This window comes from Ascaphus truei (assembly GCF_040206685.1).
Source record: "Ascaphus truei isolate aAscTru1 chromosome 2 unlocalized genomic scaffold, aAscTru1.hap1 SUPER_2_unloc_1, whole genome shotgun sequence".
Taxonomy (NCBI): Eukaryota; Metazoa; Chordata; class Amphibia; order Anura; family Ascaphidae; genus Ascaphus; species Ascaphus truei.
The window spans coordinates 860316-882725 of NW_027453815.1; the positions used below are offsets into that span (position 1 = coordinate 860316).

At 54.4% G+C, this 22410-nt stretch overlaps 1 protein-coding gene and 1 long non-coding RNA gene across 2 annotated transcripts in view; one reads left to right on the forward strand and one right to left on the reverse strand.

Annotated features, from left to right (window-relative positions):
* Positions 1–22410, reverse strand: part of LOC142473258 (uncharacterized) — a 363164-nt gene that overhangs the window by 290018 nt on the left and 50736 nt on the right. Inside the window, exon 2 of the mRNA XM_075580451.1 lies at positions 13815–13941. Coding sequence (XP_075436566.1) covers positions 13815–13941 — 127 coding nt within the window. The remainder of the gene's footprint in view (positions 1–13814; positions 13942–22410) is intronic.
* LOC142473260 (uncharacterized) overlaps positions 1–22410 on the forward strand; it is a 58774-nt gene that overhangs the window by 16506 nt on the left and 19858 nt on the right. The gene's annotated exons all lie outside the window — the stretch shown is intronic.

Genomic DNA, 22410 nt, shown 5'->3' on the forward strand with positions numbered 1-22410 from the left:
CACAGCTAGGCCCAGCAACAGATAACATAACTTACACCCTGCGTCCCACACAGCTAGGCCCAGTAACAGGTAACATAACTTACACCCTGCATCCCACACAGCGAGGCCCAGCAACAGGTAACATAACTTACACCCTGCATCCCACACAGCGAGGCCCAGCAACAGATAACATAACTTACACCCTGCATCCCACACAGCTAGGCCCAGCAACAGGTAACATAACTTACACCCTGCATCCCACACAGCGAGGCCCAGCAACAGATAACATAACTTACACCCTGCATCCCACACAGCGAGGCCCAGCAACAGGTAACATAACTTACACCCTGCATCCCACACAGCGAGGCCCAGCAACAGGTAACATAACTTACACCCTGCGTCCCACACAGCGAGGCCCAGCAACAGATAACATAACTTACACCCTGCATCCCACACAGCGAGGCCCAGCAACAGGTAACATAACTTACACCATGTATCCCACACAGCGAGGCCCAGCAACAGGTAACATAACTTACACCCTGCGTCCCACACAGCGAGGCCCAGCAACAGATAACATAACTTACACCCTGCATCCCACACAGCGAGGCCCAGCAACAGATAACATAACTTACACCCTGCATCCCACACAGCGAGGCCCAGCAACAGATAACATAACTTACACCCTGCATCCCACACAGCGAGGCCCAGCAACAGGTAACATAACTTACACCCTGCGTCCCACACAGCGAGGCCCAGCAACAGGTAACATAACTTACACCCTGCATCCCACACAGCGAGGCCCAGCAACAGATAACACAACTTACACCCTGCGTCCCACACAGCGAGGCCCAGCAACAGATAACATAACTTACACCCTGCATCCCACACAGCGAGGCCCAGCAACAGGTAACATAACTTACACCCTGCGTCCCACACAGCGAGGCCCAGCAACAGGTAACATAACTTACACCCTGCATCCCACACAGCGAGGCCCAGCAACAGGTAACATAACTTACACCCTGCGTCCCACACAGCGAGGCCCAGCAACAGATAACATAACTTACACCCTGCATCCCACACAGCGAGGCCCAGCAACAGATAACATAACTTACACCCTGCATCCCACACAGCGAGGCCCAGCAACAGGTAACATAACTTACACCCTGCATCCCACACAGCGAGGCCCAGCAACAGGTAACATAACTTACACCATGCGTCCCACACAGCGAGGCCCAGTAACAGATAACATAACTTACACCCTGCATCCCACACAGCGAGGCCCAGCAACAGATAACATAACTTACACCCTGCATCCCACACAGCGAGGCCCAGCAACAGATAACATAACTTACACCCTGCATCCCACACAGCGAGGCCCAGCAACAGGTAACATAACTTACACCCTGCGTCCCACACAGCTAGGCCCAGCAACAGATAACATAACTTACACCCTGCATCCCACACAGCGAGGCCCAGTAACAGGTAACATAACTTACACCCTGCATCCCACACAGCGAGGCCCAGCAACAGGTAACATAACTTACACCCTGCATCCCACACAGCGAGGCCCAGCAACAGGTAACATAACTTACACCCTGCGTCCCACACAGCGAGGCCCAGCAACAGGTAACATAACTTACACCATGCATCCCACACAGCTAGGCCCAGCAACAGATAACATAACTTACACCCTGCATCCCACACAGCGAGGCCCAGCAACAGATAACATAACTTACACACTGCATCCCACACAGCGAGGCCCAGCAACAGGTAACATAACTTACACCCTGCATCCCACACAGCGAGGCCCAGCAACAGGTAACATAACTTACACCCTGCGTCCCACACAGCGAGGCCCAGCAACAGGTAACACAACTTACACCCTGCATCCCACACAGCGAGGCCCAGCAACAGATAACATAACTTACACCATGCGTCCCACACAGCGAGGCCCAGCAACAGGTAACATAACTTACACCCTGCATCCCACACAGGCCCAGCAACAGGTAACACAACTTACACCCTGCATCCCACACAGCGAGGCCCAGCAACAGATAACATAACTTACACCATGCGTCCCACACAGCGAGGCCCAGCAACAGATAACATAACTTACACCCTGCATCCCACACAGCGAGGCCCAGCAACAGGTAACATAACTTACACCCTGCATCCCACACAGCGAGGCCCAGCAACAGATAACATAACTTACACCCTGCATCCCACACAGCGAGGCCCAGCAACAGATAACATAACTTACACCCTGCATCCCACACAGCGAGGCCCAGCAACAGATAACATAACTTACACCCTGCATCCCACACAGCGAGGCCCAGCAACAGGTAACATAACTTACACCCTGCGTCCCACACAGCGAAGCCCAGCAACAGGTAACATAACTTACACCCTGCATCCCACACAGCGAGGCCCAGCAACAGATAACATAACTTACACCCTGCATCCCACACAGCGAGGCCCAGCAACAGATAACATAACTTACACCCTGCATCCCACACAGCTAGGCCCAGCAACAGGTAACATAACTTACACCCTGCATCCCACACAGCGAGGCCCAGCAACAGATAACATAACTTACACCCTGCATCCCACACAGCGAGGCCCAGCAACAGGTAACATAACTTACACCCTGCATCCCACACAGCGAGGCCCAGCAACAGGTAACATAACTTACACCCTGCATCCCACACAGCGAGGCCCAGCAACAGGTAACATAACTTACACCCTGCGTCCCACACAGCGAGGCCCAGCAACAGGTAACATAACTTACACCCTGCATCCCACACAGCGAGGCCCAGCAACAGGTAACATAACTTACACCCTGCATCCCACACAGCGAGGCCCAGCAACAGATAACACAACTTACACCCTGCGTCCCACACAGCGAGGCCCAGCAACAGATAACATAACTTACACCCTGCATCCCACACAGCGAGGCCCAGCAACAGGTAACATAACTTACACCCTGCGTCCCACACAGCGAGGCCCAGCAACAGGTAACATAACTTACACCCTGCATCCCACACAGCGAGGCCCAGCAACAGGTAACATAACTTACACCCTGCGTCCCACACAGCGAGGCCCAGCAACAGATAACATAACTTACACCCTGCATCCCACACAGCGAGGCCCAGTAACAGATAACATAACTTACACCCTGCACCCCACACAGCGAGGCCCAGCAACAGATAACATAACTTACACCATGCATCCCACACAGCGAGGCCCAGCAACAGATAACATAACTTACACCCTGCATCCCACACAGCGAGGCCCAGCAACAGATAACATAACTTACACCATGCATCCCACACAGCAAGGCCCAGCAACAGATAACATAACTTACACCCTGCGTCCCACACAGCGAGGCCCAGCAACAGGTAACACAACTTACACCCTGCATCCCACACAGCGAGGCCCAGCAACAGGTAACATAACTTACACCCTGCATCCCACACAGCTAGGCCCAGCAACAGGTAACATAACTTACACCCTGCATCCCACACAGCGAGGCCCAGCAACAGATAACATAACTTACACCCTGCATCCCACACAGCGAGGCCCAGCAACAGATAACACAACTTACACCCTGCATCCCACACAGCGAGGCCCAGCAACAGATAACATAACTTACACCCTGCATCCCACACAGCGAGGCCCAGTAACAGGTAACATAACTTACACCCTGCATCCCACACAGCGAGGCCCAGCAACAGGTAACATAACTTACACCCTGCATCCCACACAGCGAGGCCCAGCAACAGGTAACATAACTTACACCCTGCGTCCCACACAGCGAGGCCCAGCAACAGGTAACATAACTTACACCATGCATCCCACACAGCTAGGCCCAGCAACAGATAACATAACTTACACCCTGCATCCCACACAGCGAGGCCCAGCAACAGATAACATAACTTACACACTGCATCCCACACAGCGAGGCCCAGCAACAGGTAACATAACTTACACCCTGCATCCCACACAGCGAGGCCCAGCAACAGGTAACATAACTTACACCCTGCGTCCCACACAGCGAGGCCCAGCAACAGGTAACACAACTTACACCCTGCATCCCACACAGCGAGGCCCAGCAACAGATAACATAACTTACACCCTGCATCCCACCCAGCGAGGCCCAGCAACAGATAACATAACTTACACCCTGCATCCCACACAGCGAGGCCCAGCAACAGGTAACATAACTTACACCCTGCGTCCCACACAGCGAGGCCCAGCAACAGGTAACATAACTTACACCATGCATCCCACACAGCTAGGCCCAGCAACAGATAACATAACTTACACCCTGCATCCCACACAGCGAGGCCCAGCAACAGGTAACATAACTTACACCCTGCATCCCACACAGCGAGGCCCAGCAACAGGTAACATAACTTACACCCTGCGTCCCACACAGCGAGGCCCAGCAACAGGTAACACAACTTACACCCTGCATCCCACACAGCGAGGCCCAGCAACAGATAACATAACTTACACCCTGCATCCCACCCAGCGAGGCCCAGCAACAGATAACATAACTTACACCCTGCATCCCACACAGCGAGGCCCAGCAACAGGTAACATAACTTACACCCTGCATCCCACACAGCGAGGCCCAGCAACAGGTAACATAACTTACACCCTGCATCCCACACAGCTAGGCCCAGCAACAGATAACATAACTTACACCCTGCGTCCCACACAGCGAGGCCCAGCAACAGATAACATAACTTACACCCTGCATCCCACACAGCGAGGCCCAGCAACAGGTAACATAACTTACACCCTGCATCCCACACAGCGAGGCCCAGCAACAGATAACATAACTTACACCCTGCATCCCACACAGCGAGGCCCAGCAACAGGTAACATAACTTACACCCTGCATCCCACACAGCGAGGCCCAGCAACAGGTAACATAACTTACACCCTGCGTCCCACACAGCGAGGCCCAGCAACAGGTAACATAACTTACACCCTGCATCCCACACAGCGAGGCCCAGCAACAGGTAACATAACTTACACCATGCATCCCACACAGCGAGGCCCAGCAACAGGTAACATAACTTACACCCTGCATCCCACACAGCGAGGCCCAGCAACAGATAACATAACTTACACCATGCATCCCACACAGCGAGGCCCAGCAACAGATAACATAACTTACACCCTGCGTCCCACACAGCGAGGCCCAGCAACAGGTAACATAACTTACACCCTGCGTCCCACACAGCTAGGCCCAGCAACAGGTAACATAACTTACACCCTGCGTCCCACACAGCGAGGCCCAGCAACAGGTAACATAACTTACACCCTGCATCCCACACAGCGAGGCCCAGCAACAGGTAACATAACTTACACCCTGCGTCCCACACAGCGAGGCCCAGCAACAGGTAACATAACTTACACCCTGCATCCCACACAGCGAGGCCCAGCAACAGATAACATAACTTACACCATGCATCCCACACAGCGAGGCCCAGCAACAGGTAACATAACTTACACCCTGCATCCCACACAGCGAGGCCCAGCAACAGGTAACATAACTTACACCCTGCATCCCACACAGCGAGGCCCAGCAACAGATAACACAACTTACACCCTGCATCCCACACAGCGAGGCCCAGCAACAGGTAACATAACTTACACCCTGCGTCCCACACAGCGAGGCCCAGCAACAGGTAACATAACTTACACCCTGCATCCCACACAGCGAGGCCCAGCAACAGATAACATAACTTACACCCTGCATCCCACACAGCGAGGCCCAGCAACAGGTAACATAACTTACACCCTGCGTCCCACACAGCGAGGCCCAGCAACAGGTAACATAACTTACACCCTGCATCCCACACAGCGAGGCCCAGCAACAGGTAACATAACTTACACCCTGCATCCCACACAGCGAGGCCCAGCAACAGATAACATAACTTACACCCTGCGTCCCACACAGCGAGGCCCAGTAACAGGTAACATAACTTACACCCTGCATCCCACACAGCGAGGCCCAGTAACAGGTAACATAACTTACACCCTGCATCCCACACAGCGAGGCCCAGCAACAGGTAACATAACTTACACCCTGCATCCCACACAGCGAGGCCCAGCAACAGGTAACATAACTTACACCCTGCGTCCCACACAGCGAGGCCCAGCAACAGGTAACATAACTTACACCCTGCATCCCACACAGCGAGGCCCAGTAACAGGTAACATAACTTACACCCTGCGTCCCACACAGCGAGGCCCAGCAACAGATAACATAACTTACACCATGCATCCCACACAGCGAGGCCCAGCAACAGGTAACATAACTTACACCCTGCGTCCCACACAGCGAGGCCCAGCAACAGGTAACATAACTTACACCCTGCATCCCACACAGCGAGGCCCAGCAACAGATAACATAACTTACACCCTGCATCCCACACAGCGAGGCCCAGCAACAGATAACATAACTTACACCCTGCGTCCCACACAGCGAGGCCCAGCAACAGGTAACATAACTTACACCCTGCATCCCACACAGCGAGGCCCAGCAACAGATAACATAACTTACACCCTGCGTCCCACACAGCGAGGCCCAGCAACAGATAACATAACTTACACCCTGCGTCCCACACAGCGAGGCCCAGCAACAGGTAACATAACTTACACCATGCATCCCACACAGCGAGGCCCAGCAACAGATAACATAACTTACACCCTGCATCCCACACAGCGAGGCCCAGCAACAGGTAACATAACTTACACCCTGCGTCCCACACAGCGAGGCCCAGCAACAGATAACATAACTTACACCCTGCATCCCACACAGCGAGGCCCAGCAACAGATAACACAACTTACACCCTGCGTCCCACACAGCGAGGCCCAGCAACAGGTAACATAACTTACACCCTGCATCCCACACAGCGAGGCCCAGCAACAGGTAACATAACTTACACCCTGCATCCCACACAGCGAGGCCCAGCAACAGATAACATAACTTACACCCTGCATCCCACACAGCGAGGCCCAGCAACAGGTAACATAACTTACACCCTGCGTCCCACACAGCGAGGCCCAGCAACAGGTAACATAACTTACACCCTGCATCCCACACAGCGAGGCCCAGCAACAGATAACATAACTTACACCCTGCATCCCACACAGCGAGGCCCAGCAACAGGTAACATAACTTACACCCTGCATCCCACACAGCGAGGCCCAGCAACAGATAACATAACTTACACCCTGCATCCCACACAGCTAGGCCCAGCAACAGATAACATAACTTACACCCTGCATCCCACACAGCGAGGCCCAGCAACAGATAACATAACTTACACCCTGCATCCCACACAGCGAGGCCCAGCAACAGGTAACATAACTTACACCCTGCGTCCCACACAGCGAGGCCCAGCAACAGGTAACATAACTTACACCCTGCATCCCACACAGCGAGGCCCAGCAACAGATAACATAACTTACACCCTGCGTCCCACACAGCGAGGCCCAGCAACAGGTAACATAACTTACACCCTGCATCCTACACAGCGAGGCCCAGCAACAGATAACATAACTTACACCCTGCATCCCACACAGCGAGGCCCAGCAACAGATAACACAACTTACACCCTGCATCCCACACAGCGAGGCCCAGCAACAGATAACATAACTTACACCCTGCATCCCACACAGCGAGGCCCAGCAACAGATAACATAACTTACACCCTGCATCCCACACAGCGAGGCCCAGCAACAGGTAACATAACTTACACCCTGCGTCCCACACAGCGAGGCCCAGCAACAGGTAACATAACTTACACCCTGCATCCCACACAGCGAGGCCCAGCAACAGGTAACATAACTTACACCCTGCGTCCCACACAGCGAGGCCCAGCAACAGGTAACATAACTTACACCCTGCATCCCACCCAGCGAGGCCCAGCAACAGATAACATAACTTACACCCTGCGTCCCACACAGCGAGGCCCAGCAACAGGTAACATAACTTACACCCTGCATCCCACACAGCGAGGCCCAGCAACAGGTAACATAACTTACACCCTGCATCCCACACAGCGAGGCCCAGCAACAGATAACATAACTTACACCCTGCGTCCCACACAGCGAGGCCCAGCAACAGGTAACATAACTTACACCCTGCATCCCACACAGCGAGGCCCAGCAACAGGTAACATAACTTACACCCTGCATCCCACACAGCGAGGCCCAGCAACAGATAACATAACTTACACCCTGCATCCCACACAGCGAGGCCCAGCAACAGGTAACATAACTTACACACTGCATCCCACACAGCGAGGCCCAGCAACAGGTAACATAACTTACACCCTGCATCCCACACAGCGAGGCCCAGCAACAGATAACATAACTTACACCCTGCGTCCCACACAGCGAGGCCCAGCAACAGATAACATAACTTACACCCTGCGTCCCACACAGCGAGGCCCAGCAACAGGTAACATAACTTACACCCTGCGTCCCACACAGCGAGGCCCAGCAACAGGTAACATAACTTACACCCTGCATCCCACACAGCGAGGCCCAGCAACAGGTAACATAACTTACACCCTGCGTCCCACACAGCGAGGCCCAGCAACAGGTAACATAACTTACACCCTGCATCCCACACAGCGAGGCCCAGCAACAGGTAACATAACTTACACCCTGCATCCCACACAGCGAGGCCCAGCAACAGGTAACATAACTTACACCCTGCATCCCACACAGCGAAGCCCAGCAACAGATAACATAACTTACACCCTGCATCCCACACAGCGAGGCCCAGCAACAGGTAACATAACTTACACCCTGCATCCCACACAGCGAGGCCCAGCAACAGGTAACATAACTTACACCCTGCGTCCCACACAGCGAGGCCCAGCAACAGATAACATAACTTACACCCTGCATCCCACACAGCGAGGCCCAGCAACAGATAACATAACTTACACCCTGCATCCCACACAGCGAGGCCCAGCAACAGATAACATAACTTACACCCTGCATCCCACACAGCGAGGCCCAGCAACAGGTAACATAACTTACACCCTGCGTCCCACACAGCGAGGCCCAGCAACAGGTAACATAACTTACACCCTGCGTCCCACACAGCGAGGCCCAGCAACAGGTAACATAACTTACACCCTGCATCCCACACAGCGAGGCCCAGCAACAGATAACATAACTTACACCCTGCATCCCACACAGCGAGGCCCAGCAACAGATAACATAACTTACACCCTGCATCCCACACAGGAGGCCCAGCAACAGATAACATAACTTACACCCTGCATCCCACACAGCTAGGCCCAGCAACAGGTAACATAACTTACACCCTGCATCCCACACAGCTAGGCCCAGCAACAGATAACATAACTTACACCCTGCATCCCACACAGCGAGGCCCAGCAACAGGTAACATAACTTACACCCTGCATCCCACACAGCGAGGCCCAGCAACAGATAACATAACTTACACCCTGCATCCCACACAGCGAGGCCCAGCAACAGGTAACATAACTTACACCCTGCATCCCACACAGCGAGGCCCAGCAACAGATAACATAACTTACACCCTGCATCCCACACAGCGAGGCCCAGCAACAGATAACACGAGACTTACACCATGCATCCCACACAGCGAGGCCCAGCAACAGGTAACATAACTTACACCCTGCATCCCACACAGCTAGGCCCAGCAACAGATAACATAACTTACACCCTGCATCCCACACAGCGAGGCCCAGCAACAGATAACATAACTTACACCCTGCATCCCACACAGCGAGGCTCAGCAACAGATAACATAACTTACACCCTGCATCCCACACAGCTAGGCCCAGCAACAGGTAACATAACTTACACCCTGCATCCCACACAGCGAGGCCCAGTAACAGGTAACATAACTTACACCCTGCATCCCACACAGCGAGGCCCAGCAACAGATAACATAACTTACACCCTGCGTCCCACACAGCGAGGCCCAGCAACAGATAACATAACTTACACCCTGCGTCCCACACAGCGAGGCCCAGCAACAGGTAACATAACTTACACCCTGCGTCCCACACAGCGAGGCCCAGCAACAGGTAACATAACTTACACCCTGCATCCCACACAGCGAGGCCCAGCAACAGATAACATAACTTACACCCTGCGTCCCACACAGCGAGGCCCAGCAACAGGTAACATAACTTACACCCTGCATCCCACACAGCGAGGCCCAGCAACAGATAACATAACTTACACCCTGCATCCCACACAGCTAGGCCCAGCAACAGATAACATAACTTACACCCTGCATCCCACACAGCGAGGCCCAGCAACAGATAACATAACTTACACCCTGCATCCCACACAGCGAGGCCCAGCAACAGATAACATAACTTACACCCTGCATCCCACACAGCGAGGCCCAGCAACAGATAACATAACTTACACCCTGCATCCCACACAGCGAGGCCCAGCAACAGATAACATAACTTACACCCTGCGTCCCACACAGCGAGGCCCAGCAACAGGTAACATAACTTACACCCTGCATCCCACACAGCGAGGCTCAGCAACAGATAACATAACTTACACCCTGCATCCCACACAGCGAGGCCCAGCAACAGATAACATAACTTACACCCTGCATCCCACACAGCGAGGCCCAGCAACAGATAACATAACTTACACCCTGCATCCCACACAGCGAGGCCCAGCAACAGATAACATAACTTACACCATGCATCCCACACAGCGAGGCCCAGCAACAGATAACATAACTTACACCCTGCATCCCACACAGCGAGGCCCAGCAACAGATAACATAACTTACACCCTGCATCCCACACAGCGAGGCCCAGCAACAGATAACATAACTTACACCCTGTATCCCACACAGCGAGGCCCAGCAACAGGTAACACGAAGCAAAAAGCTTCCAATGGGTCTTAGTGACAGACCAAAGAGTTTCTTCTATGTTATATATATATTACTACATGAAGAAAACGGCGTTCTAAGATTGATAATGATCCAAGGGTATTTGGCGCATGTGCAGAGAGAATGCCAGTAGTAAGAATGATTAGTGTGACAGCTTTTCTAAGATATAAGTATAAGCCCTGAATACGATTCCCTTGTCTTGATCAGAGAGGAGTTCTCTTGATCGCTTTGTCCTGCACGGAGCTGGCTATTCTACTCGTATTGATGCTGCTCAGAATAAACGATTCCTACTCGTTCAACAAAGTTGTGTCAGCCTCACATTTTTACAGTACAGTATATCCTGTGTGTATGAATGTATGTGTCTTCATGTATATAGCGCCATTAATGTACGTAGCGCGTCACAGCAGCAACCCACGTGACAATCATAAATAACAAATAATACAAATAACACATAATGGGAATAAGTGCTTCAGACATAAAAGTAACATTAAGGAAGAGGAGTCCCTGCCCCGAGGAGCTTACAGTCTAATTGGTAGGTAGGGAGAACGTACAGAGACAGTAGGAGGGAGTTCTGGTAAGTGTGTCTGCAGGGGGCCAAGCTTTATGTATGAGGTGTAAATTATCAGCCATTGAGTTACTCGTATGCTTCGTAAGGCCTTGATTATACCAAGTGCTGCTCGGCGGCATCGCTATCCTGTGACGTCACTCAGCGCTATCCTGTGACATCACCCAGCGCTGCCACCAAGCAGCATCTTGATTATACCAGGGAGACAGGGCAGAGGAGGCTTGGAGGCGTGGCCAGGGTGGTTCACCCTCATTGGCTGAACCGCTCACGTGACACGGCCGTCGCCAGAAAAAAACTAATTTCTCAGTCTCTTCCCCAGCCGTCTGCTTTGCAGTACGCCGCGCAGCAACCGTCGCCAGCGGTATGAGCAGTTTCATTGGATGTAAACTACTTGTTTTGGCGCCACGCGTGTTTTTGGTATAATCGCGGCCTTAAGGAGGAGGGTTTTGAGTTGGGTCCTAAAGGTGGGTAGAGAGGGTGCTAGTCGGGTACTGAGGGAAGGGCATTCCAGAGGTGTGGGGCAGTGAGTGAGAAAGGTTTAAGGCGGGAGAGGGCTTTAGATACAAAGGGGGTAGAGAGAAGACATCCTTGAGAAGAACGCAAGAGTCTGGATGGTGCATAGTGAGATATTAGGGTGAGATGTAAGGAGGGGCAGAGGGGGGTATAGTGATATGTAAGGAGGGGCAGAAGAATGTAAAGCTTTAAAAGTGAGGAGAAGAATGGAGTGTGAGATGCGGGATTTGATCGGAAGCCAGGAGAGCGATTTCATGAGGGGAGATGCTGAGACAGATCTAGGAAAGAGTAGCGTGATTCTGGCAGCAGCATTTAGGATAGATTGTAGGGGAGACAGGTGAGAGGCAGGAAGGCCGGACAGCAGGAGGTTACAGTAATCAAGACAGGAGAGAATGAGGGCCTGAGTCAGAGTTTTAGCAGTCGAGCAATAGAGGAAAGGGCGTATCTTTGTAATATTGCGGAGGGAAAAGCGACAGGTTTTAGCTACATTGTGAATGTGAGGGGAGTCGAGTGACCCCTAGGCAGCAATCATATGCTACTGTGTGTATGATAGTGCTTCTAGTAGGGCCAGGTTTGGGAGGAAGTATGAGGAGCTCTGTTTTTGACATTTTAAGTTTAAGGCGGCGGAGGGCCATCCAGGATGATATAGCAGAGAGACATTCAGAAACTTTGGTTTGTACAGCAGGTGTAAGGTAAGGGTTAAAAAGTATATTTGTGTGTCGTCAGCATAGAGGTGATAATTAAACCCAAGAAATGTTATTAGGTCACCTAGAGAGAGTGTGTACAGAGAAAAGAGAAGAGGTCCCAGGACAGAGCCCTGGGGTACCCCCACAGAGAGATCAATAGAGGAGGAGGAGGTGTTGGCAGAAGAGACACTGAAAGTACGATGGGAGAGGTAGGATGAGATCCAGGATAGAGCTTTGTTCCGAATACCAAGAGTATGGAGAATGTGAAGGAGAAGAGGGTGGTCCACGGTGTCAAATGCTGCAGAGAGGTCGAGTAATATGAGCAGAGTGTAATGACCTCTGTCTTTAGCAGTATGGAGGTCATCAGTTATTTTAGTGAGGGCTGTTTCAGTGGAGTGAGCAGTGCGGAAAACGGATTGTTGAGGGTCTAGGAAAGCGGTGCGCAAACCGGGGGCATGAGATTTTTTGGGGGGCACGGACGGTTGCAGAGGTCCCACGCTCTCACCCCAGGCATTTAAATTAAATGCTCGGGGACCGCGTGAGGCCTCTGCAACCTCTACTTACCGTGGTTCAGCCGGCTCCAGGACGTGTTACCATGGCAACGCGGCATCAAATGGGTCACGTGACGTTACACGACCCCGTGTCATCATTTGACGCCACGCGAGGTAAGGAGGGGGGGGCCCACTTAGGAGGAGAGCAGGCACGGGGTGGGGCAGCAAAAAAAGTTTGCGCGCCCCTCGCCTAGGACAGAATAAGTGGTGAGAAAATGGAGCAAGCGAGAGAATACAAGACATTCAATGCGTTTAGAGACAAAAGGCAGGAGGGAGACAGGTCGATAGTTAGAAAGACAGGTAGGGTCAAGCTTGCTGTTTTTGAGTAATGGTATAACGGTTGCATGTTTGAAGGAGGATGGAAAGGTTCCAGAGCAGAGGGAGGAGTTAAAAATGTGTGTGAGCGTAGGGATTATAGAAGGAGCAAGAGGTTTTAGGAGATGGGAAGGAATGGGGTCAAGAGAGCAAGTGGTAGAGGGAGAAGAGGAGACCAGCAGTGACACGTCTTCCTCTGATGATGGTGATTATGTTGGAGTTTCTAGGGACATTGCAGATGGTGTCTCACCTAGAGAGGTGACGAGCTCCACAGTGTCCTTCATCACGGTAACATACAGTTCCCTCTGCCACCCAGCGAGCCCCAGCCACTCCTCTTCCGAAAAGGACATGGTGACGTCACCAAGTGCAACCGGAGCCTGAGAGGGAGAGACGGGGATACAGAGAGGGAAAGAGGAGGCAGGGGGAGAAGTGAGAGAGCGTGAGACGGGATACAGAGAGGGAAAGAGGAGGCAGGGGGAGAAGAGAGAGAGGGTGAGACGGGATAGAGAGAGGGAAAGAGGAGACGGGGGAGAAGAGTGAGGGGGAGACGGGATAGAGAGGGAAAGAGGAGACGGGGAGAAGAGTGAGGGAGAGACGGGATAGAGAGGGAAAGAGGAGACGGGGAGAAGAGAGAGGGAGAGACGGGATACAGAGAGGGAAAGAGGAGACGGGGAGAGAAGAGAGAGGGAGAGACGGGATAGAGAGGGAAAGAGGAGACAGGGGAAGAAGAGAGAGAGGGTGAGACGGGATAGAGAGGGAAAGAGGAGACGGGGGAGAAGAGTGAGGGGGAGACGGGATAGAGAGAGGGAAAGAGGAGACGGGGGGAGAAGAGAGAGGGAGAGCCGGGATACAGAGAGGGAAAGAGGAGAGAGGGAGAGACGGGATAGAGAGGGAAAGAGGAGACGGGGAGAAGAGAGAGGGAGAGACGGGACAGAGAGGGAAAGAGGAGACAGGGGGAGAAGAGAGAGGGAGAGACGGGATAGAGAGGGAAAGAGGAGACAGGGGGAGAAGAGAGAGGGAGAGACGGGATAGAGAGAGGGAAAGAGGAGATGGGGGGAGAAGAGAGAGCGAGAGAGGGAAAGAGGAGATGGGGGGAGAAGAGAGAGGGAGAGCCGGGATACAGAGAGGGAAAGAAGAGACAGGGGGAGAAGAGAGAGAGGGTTAGACGGGATAGAGAGGGAAAGAGGAGACGGGGAGAAGAGAGAGGGAGAGACGGGATACAGAGAGGGAAAGAGGAGACGGGAAGAAGAGAGAGGGAGAGACGGGATACAGAGAGGGAAAGAGGAGACGGGGAGAAGAGAGAGGGAGAGACGGGATACAGAGAGGGAAAGAGGAGACAGGGGAGAAGAGAGAGAGGGAGAGACGGGATACAGAGAGGGAAAGAGGAGACAGGGGACAAGAGAGGGAGAGACGGGATACAGAGAGGGAAAGAGGAGACGGGGGAGAAGAGTGAGGGGGAGACGGGATAGAGAGAGGGAAAGAGGAGACGGGGGGAGAAGAGAGAGGGAGAGCCGGGATACAGAGAGGGAAAGAAGAGACGGGGAGAGAAGAGAGAGGGAGAGACGGGATAGAGAGAGGGAAAGAGGAGACGGGGGAAGAAGAGAGAGGGAGAGACGGGATACAGAGAGGGAAAGAGGAGACGGGGGGAGAAGAGAGAGGGAGAGACGGGATAGAGAGGGAAAGAGGAGACAGGGAGAGAAGAGAGGGAGAGACGGGATAGAGAGGGAAAGAGGAGACGGGGGGAGAAGAGAGAGGGAGAGACGGGATACAGAGAGGGAAAGAGGAGACAGGGGAGAAGAGAGAGGAAGAGACGGGATAGAGAGAGGGAAAGAGGAGACAGGGAGAGAAGAGAGGGAGAGACGGGATAGAGAGGGAAAGAGGAGACGGGGGGAGAGACGGGATACAGAGAGGGAAAGAGGAGACAGGGGAGAAGAGAGAGGGAGAGACGGGATACAGAGAGGGAAAGAGGAGATGGGGGAGAAGAGAGAGGGAGAGCCGGGATACAGAGAGGGAAAGAGGAGACGGGGAGAGAAGAGAGAGGGAGAGACGGGATACAGAGAGGGAAAGAGGAGACGGGGGAGAAGAGAAAGGGAGAGACGGGATACAGAGAGGGAAAGAGGAGACAGGGGGAGAAGAGAGAGGGAGAGACGGGATACAGAGTTGGAAAGAGGAGACGGGGGAGAAGAGAGAGGGAGAGACGGGATAGAGAGAGGGAAAGAGGAGATGGGGAGAAGAGAGAGGGAGAGACGGGATACAGAGAGGGAAAGAGGAGATAGGGAGAGAAGAGAGAGGGAGAGACGGGATACAGAGAGGGAAAGAGGAGACGGGGGAGAAGAGATAGGGAGAGACGGGATACAGAGAGGGAAAGAGGAGACGGGGAGAAGAGAGAGGGGGAGACGGGATACAGAGAGGGAAAGAGGAGACGGGGAGAAGAGAGAGGGAGAGACGGGATACAGAGAGGGAAAGAGGAGACGGGGGAGAATAGAGAGGGAGAGACGGGATAGAGAGGGAAAGAGGAGACAGGGGGAGAGAAGAGAGGGAAAGAGAGGGAAAGAGGAGACGGGGAGAAGAGGGAGGGAGAGATGGGACAGAGAGGGAAAGAGAAGACACGGGGAGAAGAGAGGGGGAGAGACGGGATAGAGAGAGGGAAAGAGGAGACAGGGGGAGAAGAGGGAGGGAGAGACGGGATACAGAGAGGGAAAGAGGAGACGGGGAGAAGAGAGAGGGAGAGACGGGATAGAGAGGGAAAGAGGAGACGGGGAGAGAAGAGAGAGGGAGAGACGGGATACAGAGAGGGAAAGAGGAGACGGGAGAGAAGAGAGAGGGAGAGACGGGATAGAGAGAGGGAAAGAGGAGACGGGGAGAAGAGAGAGGGAGAGACGGGATAGAGAGGGGGATAGAGGAGACGGGAGAGAAGAGAGAGGGAGAGACGGGATAGAGAGAGGGAAAGAGGAGACGGGGAGAAGAGAGAGGGAGAGACGGGATACAGAGAGGGAAAGAGGAGACGGGGAGAGAAGAGAGAGGGAGAGACGGGATACAGAGAGGGAAAGAGGAGACGGGGGAGAAGAGAGAGGGATAGACGGGATACAGAGAGGGAAAGAGCAGACGGGGAGAGAGGGAGAGATGTGATACAGAGAGGGAAAGAGGAGACGGGGAGAGAAGAGACAGGGAGAGACGGGATACAGAGAGGGAAAGAGGAGACAAGGGGAGAAGAGAGAGGGAGAGACGGGATATAGAGAGGGAAAGAGGCGACGGGGGAGAAGAGAGAGGGAGAGACGGGATACAGACAGGGAAAGAGGAGACGGGGGAGAAGAGAGAGGGAGAGACGGGATAGAGAGAGGGAAAGAGGAGACAGGGGGAGAAGAGAGAGGGAGAGAAGGGATACAGAGAGGGAAAGAGGAGACGGGGGGAGAAGAGAGAGGGAGAGACGGGATACAGAGAGGGAAAGAGGAGACGGGGGAGAAGAGAGAGGGAGAGACGGGATAGAGAGGGAAAGAGGAGACGGGGAGAGAAGAGAGAGGGAGAGACAGGATAGAGAGAGGGAAAGAGGAGACAGGGAGAAGAGAGAGGGAGAGACAGGATACAGAGAGGGAAAGAGGAGACGGGGGAGAAGAGAGAGGGAGAGACGGGATACAGAGAGGGAAAGAGGAGACAGGGGGAGAAGAGAGAGGGAGAGACGGGATACAGAGAGGGAAAGAGGAGACGGGGAGAAGAGAGAGGGAGAAACGGGATACAGAGAGGGAAAGAGGAGACGGGGGGAGTAGAGAAAGGGAGAGACGGGATACAGAGAGGGAAAGAGGAGACGGGGGGAGTAGAGAGAGGGAGAGACGGGATATAGAAAGGGAAAGAGGAGACGGGGAGAAGAGAGAGGGAGAGACGGGATAGAGAGGGAAAGAGGAGACGGGGGAGAAGAGAGAGGGAGAGACGGGATACAGAGGGAAAGAGGAGACGGGGGAGAAGAGAGAGGAAGAGACGGGATACAGAGAGGGAAAGAGGAGACGGGGAGAAGAGAGAGGGAGAGACAGGATAGAGAGGGAAAGAGGAGACAGGGTTAGAAGAGAGAGGGAGAGACGGGATAGAGAGAGGGAAAGATGAGATGGGGAGAGAAGAGAGAGGGAGAAATGGGATACAGAGAGGGAAAGAGGAGACAGGGGAGAAGAGAGAGAGGGAGAGATGGGATAGCGAGGGAAAGAGGAGACAGGGGGAGAAGAGAGAGGGAAAGACGGGATAGAGAGGGAAAGAGGAGACAGGGGGAGAAGAGAGAGGGAGAGACGGGATAGAGAGGGAAAGAGGAGACAGGGGGAGAAGAGAGAGGGAGAGACGGGATAGAGAGGGAAAGAGGAGACGGGGAGAGAAGAGAGAGGGAGAGATGGGATAGAGAGGGAAAGAGGAGACAGGGAGAGAAGAGAGAGGGAGAGACAGGATACAGAGAGGGAAAGAGGAGACAGGGGGAGAAGAGAGAGGGAGAGATGGGATAGAGAGGGAAAGAGGAGACAGGGGGAGAAGAGAGAGGAAGAGATGGGATAGAGAGAGGGAAAGAGGAGACGGGGGGGGGAGAGAGGGAGAGACGGGATACAGAGAGGGAAAGAGGAGACAGGGAGAGAAGAGAGAGGGAGAGACGGGATAAAGAGGGAAAGAGGAGACAGGGGGAGAAGAGAGAGGGAGAGACGGGATACAGAGAGGGAAAGAGGAGACAGGGGGAGAAGAGAGAGGGAGAGATGGGATAGAGAGGGAAAGAGGAGACAGGAGGAGAAGAGAGAGGGAGAGACGGGATAGAGAGGGAAAGAGGAGACAGGGAGAGAAGAGAGAGGGAGAGAAGAGTGGAGGGGGGAGAAAGAGAGGAGGGGATAGAGGAGGGGGATGGAGAGAGAGGGGGAGGGATATGTCCTGCTCGTTAGCCTCTTAGCATTTTCAGTAATCTTTCTAAGGAAACAAGGTGCAATAATACAGTATATTTGGGGGCTGCTGTGCGGCCTCTTTAAAAGCCAAAAATGTTAAAGATGCAAATCCCACATCGTCACCCAATCCTGCATCGTCACCCAATCCCGCACCGTCACCCAATCCCGCACCGTCACCCAATCCCGCACGTCACCCAATCCCACACCGTCACCCAATCCCGCACCGTCACCCAATCCCGCACCGTCACCCAATCCCACACCATCACCCAATCCCACATCGTCACCCAATCCCGCATCGTCACCCAATCCCGCATTGTCACCCAATCCCACACCATCACCCAATCCCGCATCGTCACCCAATCCCGCATCGTCACCCAATCCCACACCGTCACCCAATCCCGCACCGTCACCCAATCCCACACCGTCACCCAATCCCACACCGTCACCCAATCCCACACCGTCACCCAATCCTGCATCGTCACCCAATCCCGCACCGTCACCCAATCCCGCACCGTCACCCAATCCCGCACGTCACCCAATCCCGCACCGTCACCCAATCCTGCATCGTCACCCAATCCTGCATCGTCACCCAATCCCGCACCGTCACCCAATCCCACACCGTCACCCAATCCCGCACCGTCACCCAATCCTGCATCGTCACCCAATCCTGCATCGTCACCCAATCCCGCATTGTCACCCAATCCCGCACCGTCACCCAATCCCACACCGTCACCCAATCCCGCACCGTCACCCAATCCCACACCGTCACCCAATCCCACATCGTCACCCAATTCCACATCGTCACCCAATCCCGCACCGTCACCCAATCCCACACCGTCACCCAATCCCACATCGTCACCCAATCCCACATCGTCACCCAATCCCACACCGTCACCCAATCCCACATCGTCACCCAATCCCACACCATCACCCAATCCCACACCGTCACCCAATCCCACATCGTCACCCAATCCCACATCGTCACCCAATCCCGCACCGTCACCCAATCCCACATCGTCACCCAATCCCACACCGTCACCCAATCCCACATCGTCACCCAATCCCACACCGTCACCCAATCCCACACCGTCACCCAATCCCACATCGTCACCCAATCCCACATCGTCACCCAATTCCACATCGTCACCCAATCCCGCACCGTCACCCAATCCCACACCGTCACCCAATCCCACACCGTCACCCAATCCCGCATCGTCACCCAATCCCGCACCGTCACCCAATCCCGCACGTCACCCAATCCCACACCGTCACCCAATCCCACACCGTCACCCAATCCCACACCGTCACCCAATCCCACACCGTCACCCAATCCCACACCGTCACCCAATCCCACACCATCACCCAATCCCACATTGTCACCCAATCCCGCACCGTCACCCAATCCCACACCATCACCCAATCCCACATTGTCACCCAATCCCGCACCGTCACCCAATCCCACACCATCACCCAATCCCACATTGTCACCCAATCCCACACCGTCACCCAATCCCGCACCGTCACCCAATCCCACACCGTCACCCAATCCCACATCGTCACCCAATCCCACACCGTCACCCAATCCCACATCGTCACCCAATCCCGCACCGTCACCCAATCCCACACCGTCACCCAATCCCACACCGTCACCCAATCCCACACCATCACCCAATCCCACACCATCACCCAATCCCACACCGTCACCCAATCCCACATCGTCACCCAATCCCACATCGTCACCTAATCCTGCATCGTCACCCAATCCCGCATTGTCACCCAATCCCGCACCGTCACCCAATCCCGCACCGTCACCCAATCCCACATCGTCACCCAATCCCACATCGTCACCCAATCCTGCATCGTCACCCAATCCCGCATTGTCACCCAATCCCGCACCGTCACCCAATCCCGCACCGTCACCCAATCCCGCACGTCACCCAATCCCACACCGTCACCCAATCCCACACCGTCACCCAATCCCACACCGTCACCCAATCCCACATCATCACCCAATTCCACATCGTCACCCAATCCCACATCGTCACCCAATTCCACATCGTCACCCAATCCCACATCGTCACCCAATCCCACATCGTCACCCAATCCCACACCGTCACCCAATCCCACATCGTCACCCAATCCCACATCGTCACCCAATCCCACACCGTCACCCAATCCCGCATTGTCACCCAATCCCGCATCGTCACCCAATCCCGCATTGTCACCCAATCCCGCACCGTCACCCAATCCCGCACCGTCACCCAATCCCGCACGTCACCCAATCCTGCATCGTCACCCAATCCCGCATTGTCACCCAATCCCGCACCGTCACCCAATCCCGCACCGTCACCCAATCCCGCACGTCACCCAATCCCACACCGTCACCCAATCCCACACCGTCACCCAATTCCACATCGTCACCCAATCCCACATCGTCACCCAATCCTGCATCGTCACCCAATCCCGCATTGTCACCCAATCCCGCACCGTCACCCAATCCCACACCGTCACCCAATCCCGCATCGTCACCCAATCCCGCATTGTCACCCAATCCCGCACCGTCACCCAATCCCGCACGTCACCCAATCCCACACCGTCACCCAATCCCACACTTTCACCCAATCCCACATCGTCACCCAATCCTGCATCGTCACCCAATCCCGCATTGTCACCCAATCCCGCATCGTCACCCAATCCCGCATTGTCACCCAATCCCACACCGTCACCCAATCCCACACTTTCACCCAATCCCGCATCGTCACCCAATCCCACACCATCACCCAATCCCACACCGTCACCCAATCCCACATCATCACCCAATCCCACACCGTCACCCAATCCCACACCGTCACCCAATCCCACACCGTCACCCAATCCCACATCGTCACCCAATCCCACACCGTCACCCAATCCCGCACCGTCACCCAATCCCACACCGTCACCCAATCCCACACCGTCACCCAATCCCACACCGTCACCCAATCCCACACCGTCACCCAATCCTGCACCGTCACCCAATCCTGCATCGTCACCCAATCCCGCACCGTCACCCAATCCCGCACCGTCACCCAATCCCGCACGTCACCCAATCCCACACCGTTACCCAATCCTGCATCGTCACCCAATCCTGCATCGTCACCCAATCCCGCACCGTCACCCAATCCCACACCGTCACCCAATCCCGCACCGTCACCCAATCCTGCATCGTCACCCAATCCTGCATCGTCACCCAATCCCGCATTGTCACCCAATCCCGCACCGTCACCCAATCCCACACCGTCACCCAATCCCGCACCGTCACCCAATCCCACACCGTCACCCAATCCCACATCGTCACCCAATCCCACACCGTCACCCAATCCCACATCGTCACCCAATCCCACACCGTCACCCAATCCCACACCGTCACCCAATCCCACATCGTCACCCAATCCCACATCGTCACCCAATTCCACATCGTCACCCAATCCCGCACCGTCACCCAATCCCACACCGTCACCCAATCCCACACCGTCACCCAATCCCGCATCGTCACCCAATCCCGCACCGTCACCCAATCCCGCACGTCACCCAATCCCACACCGTCACCCAATCCCACACCGTCACCCAATCCCACACCGTCACCCAATCCCACACCGTCACCCAATCCCACACCGTCACCCAATCCCACACCATCACCCAATCCCACATTGTCACCCAATCCCGCACCGTCACCCAATCCCACACCATCACCCAATCCCACATTGTCACCCAATCCCGCACCATCACCCAATCCCACACCATCACCCAATCCCACATTGTCACCCAATCCCACACCGTCACCCAATCCCGCACCGTCACCCAATCCCACACCGTCACCCAATCCCACATCGTCACCCAATCCCACACCGTCACCCAATCCCACATCGTCACCCAATCCCGCACCGTCACCCAATCCCACACCGTCAC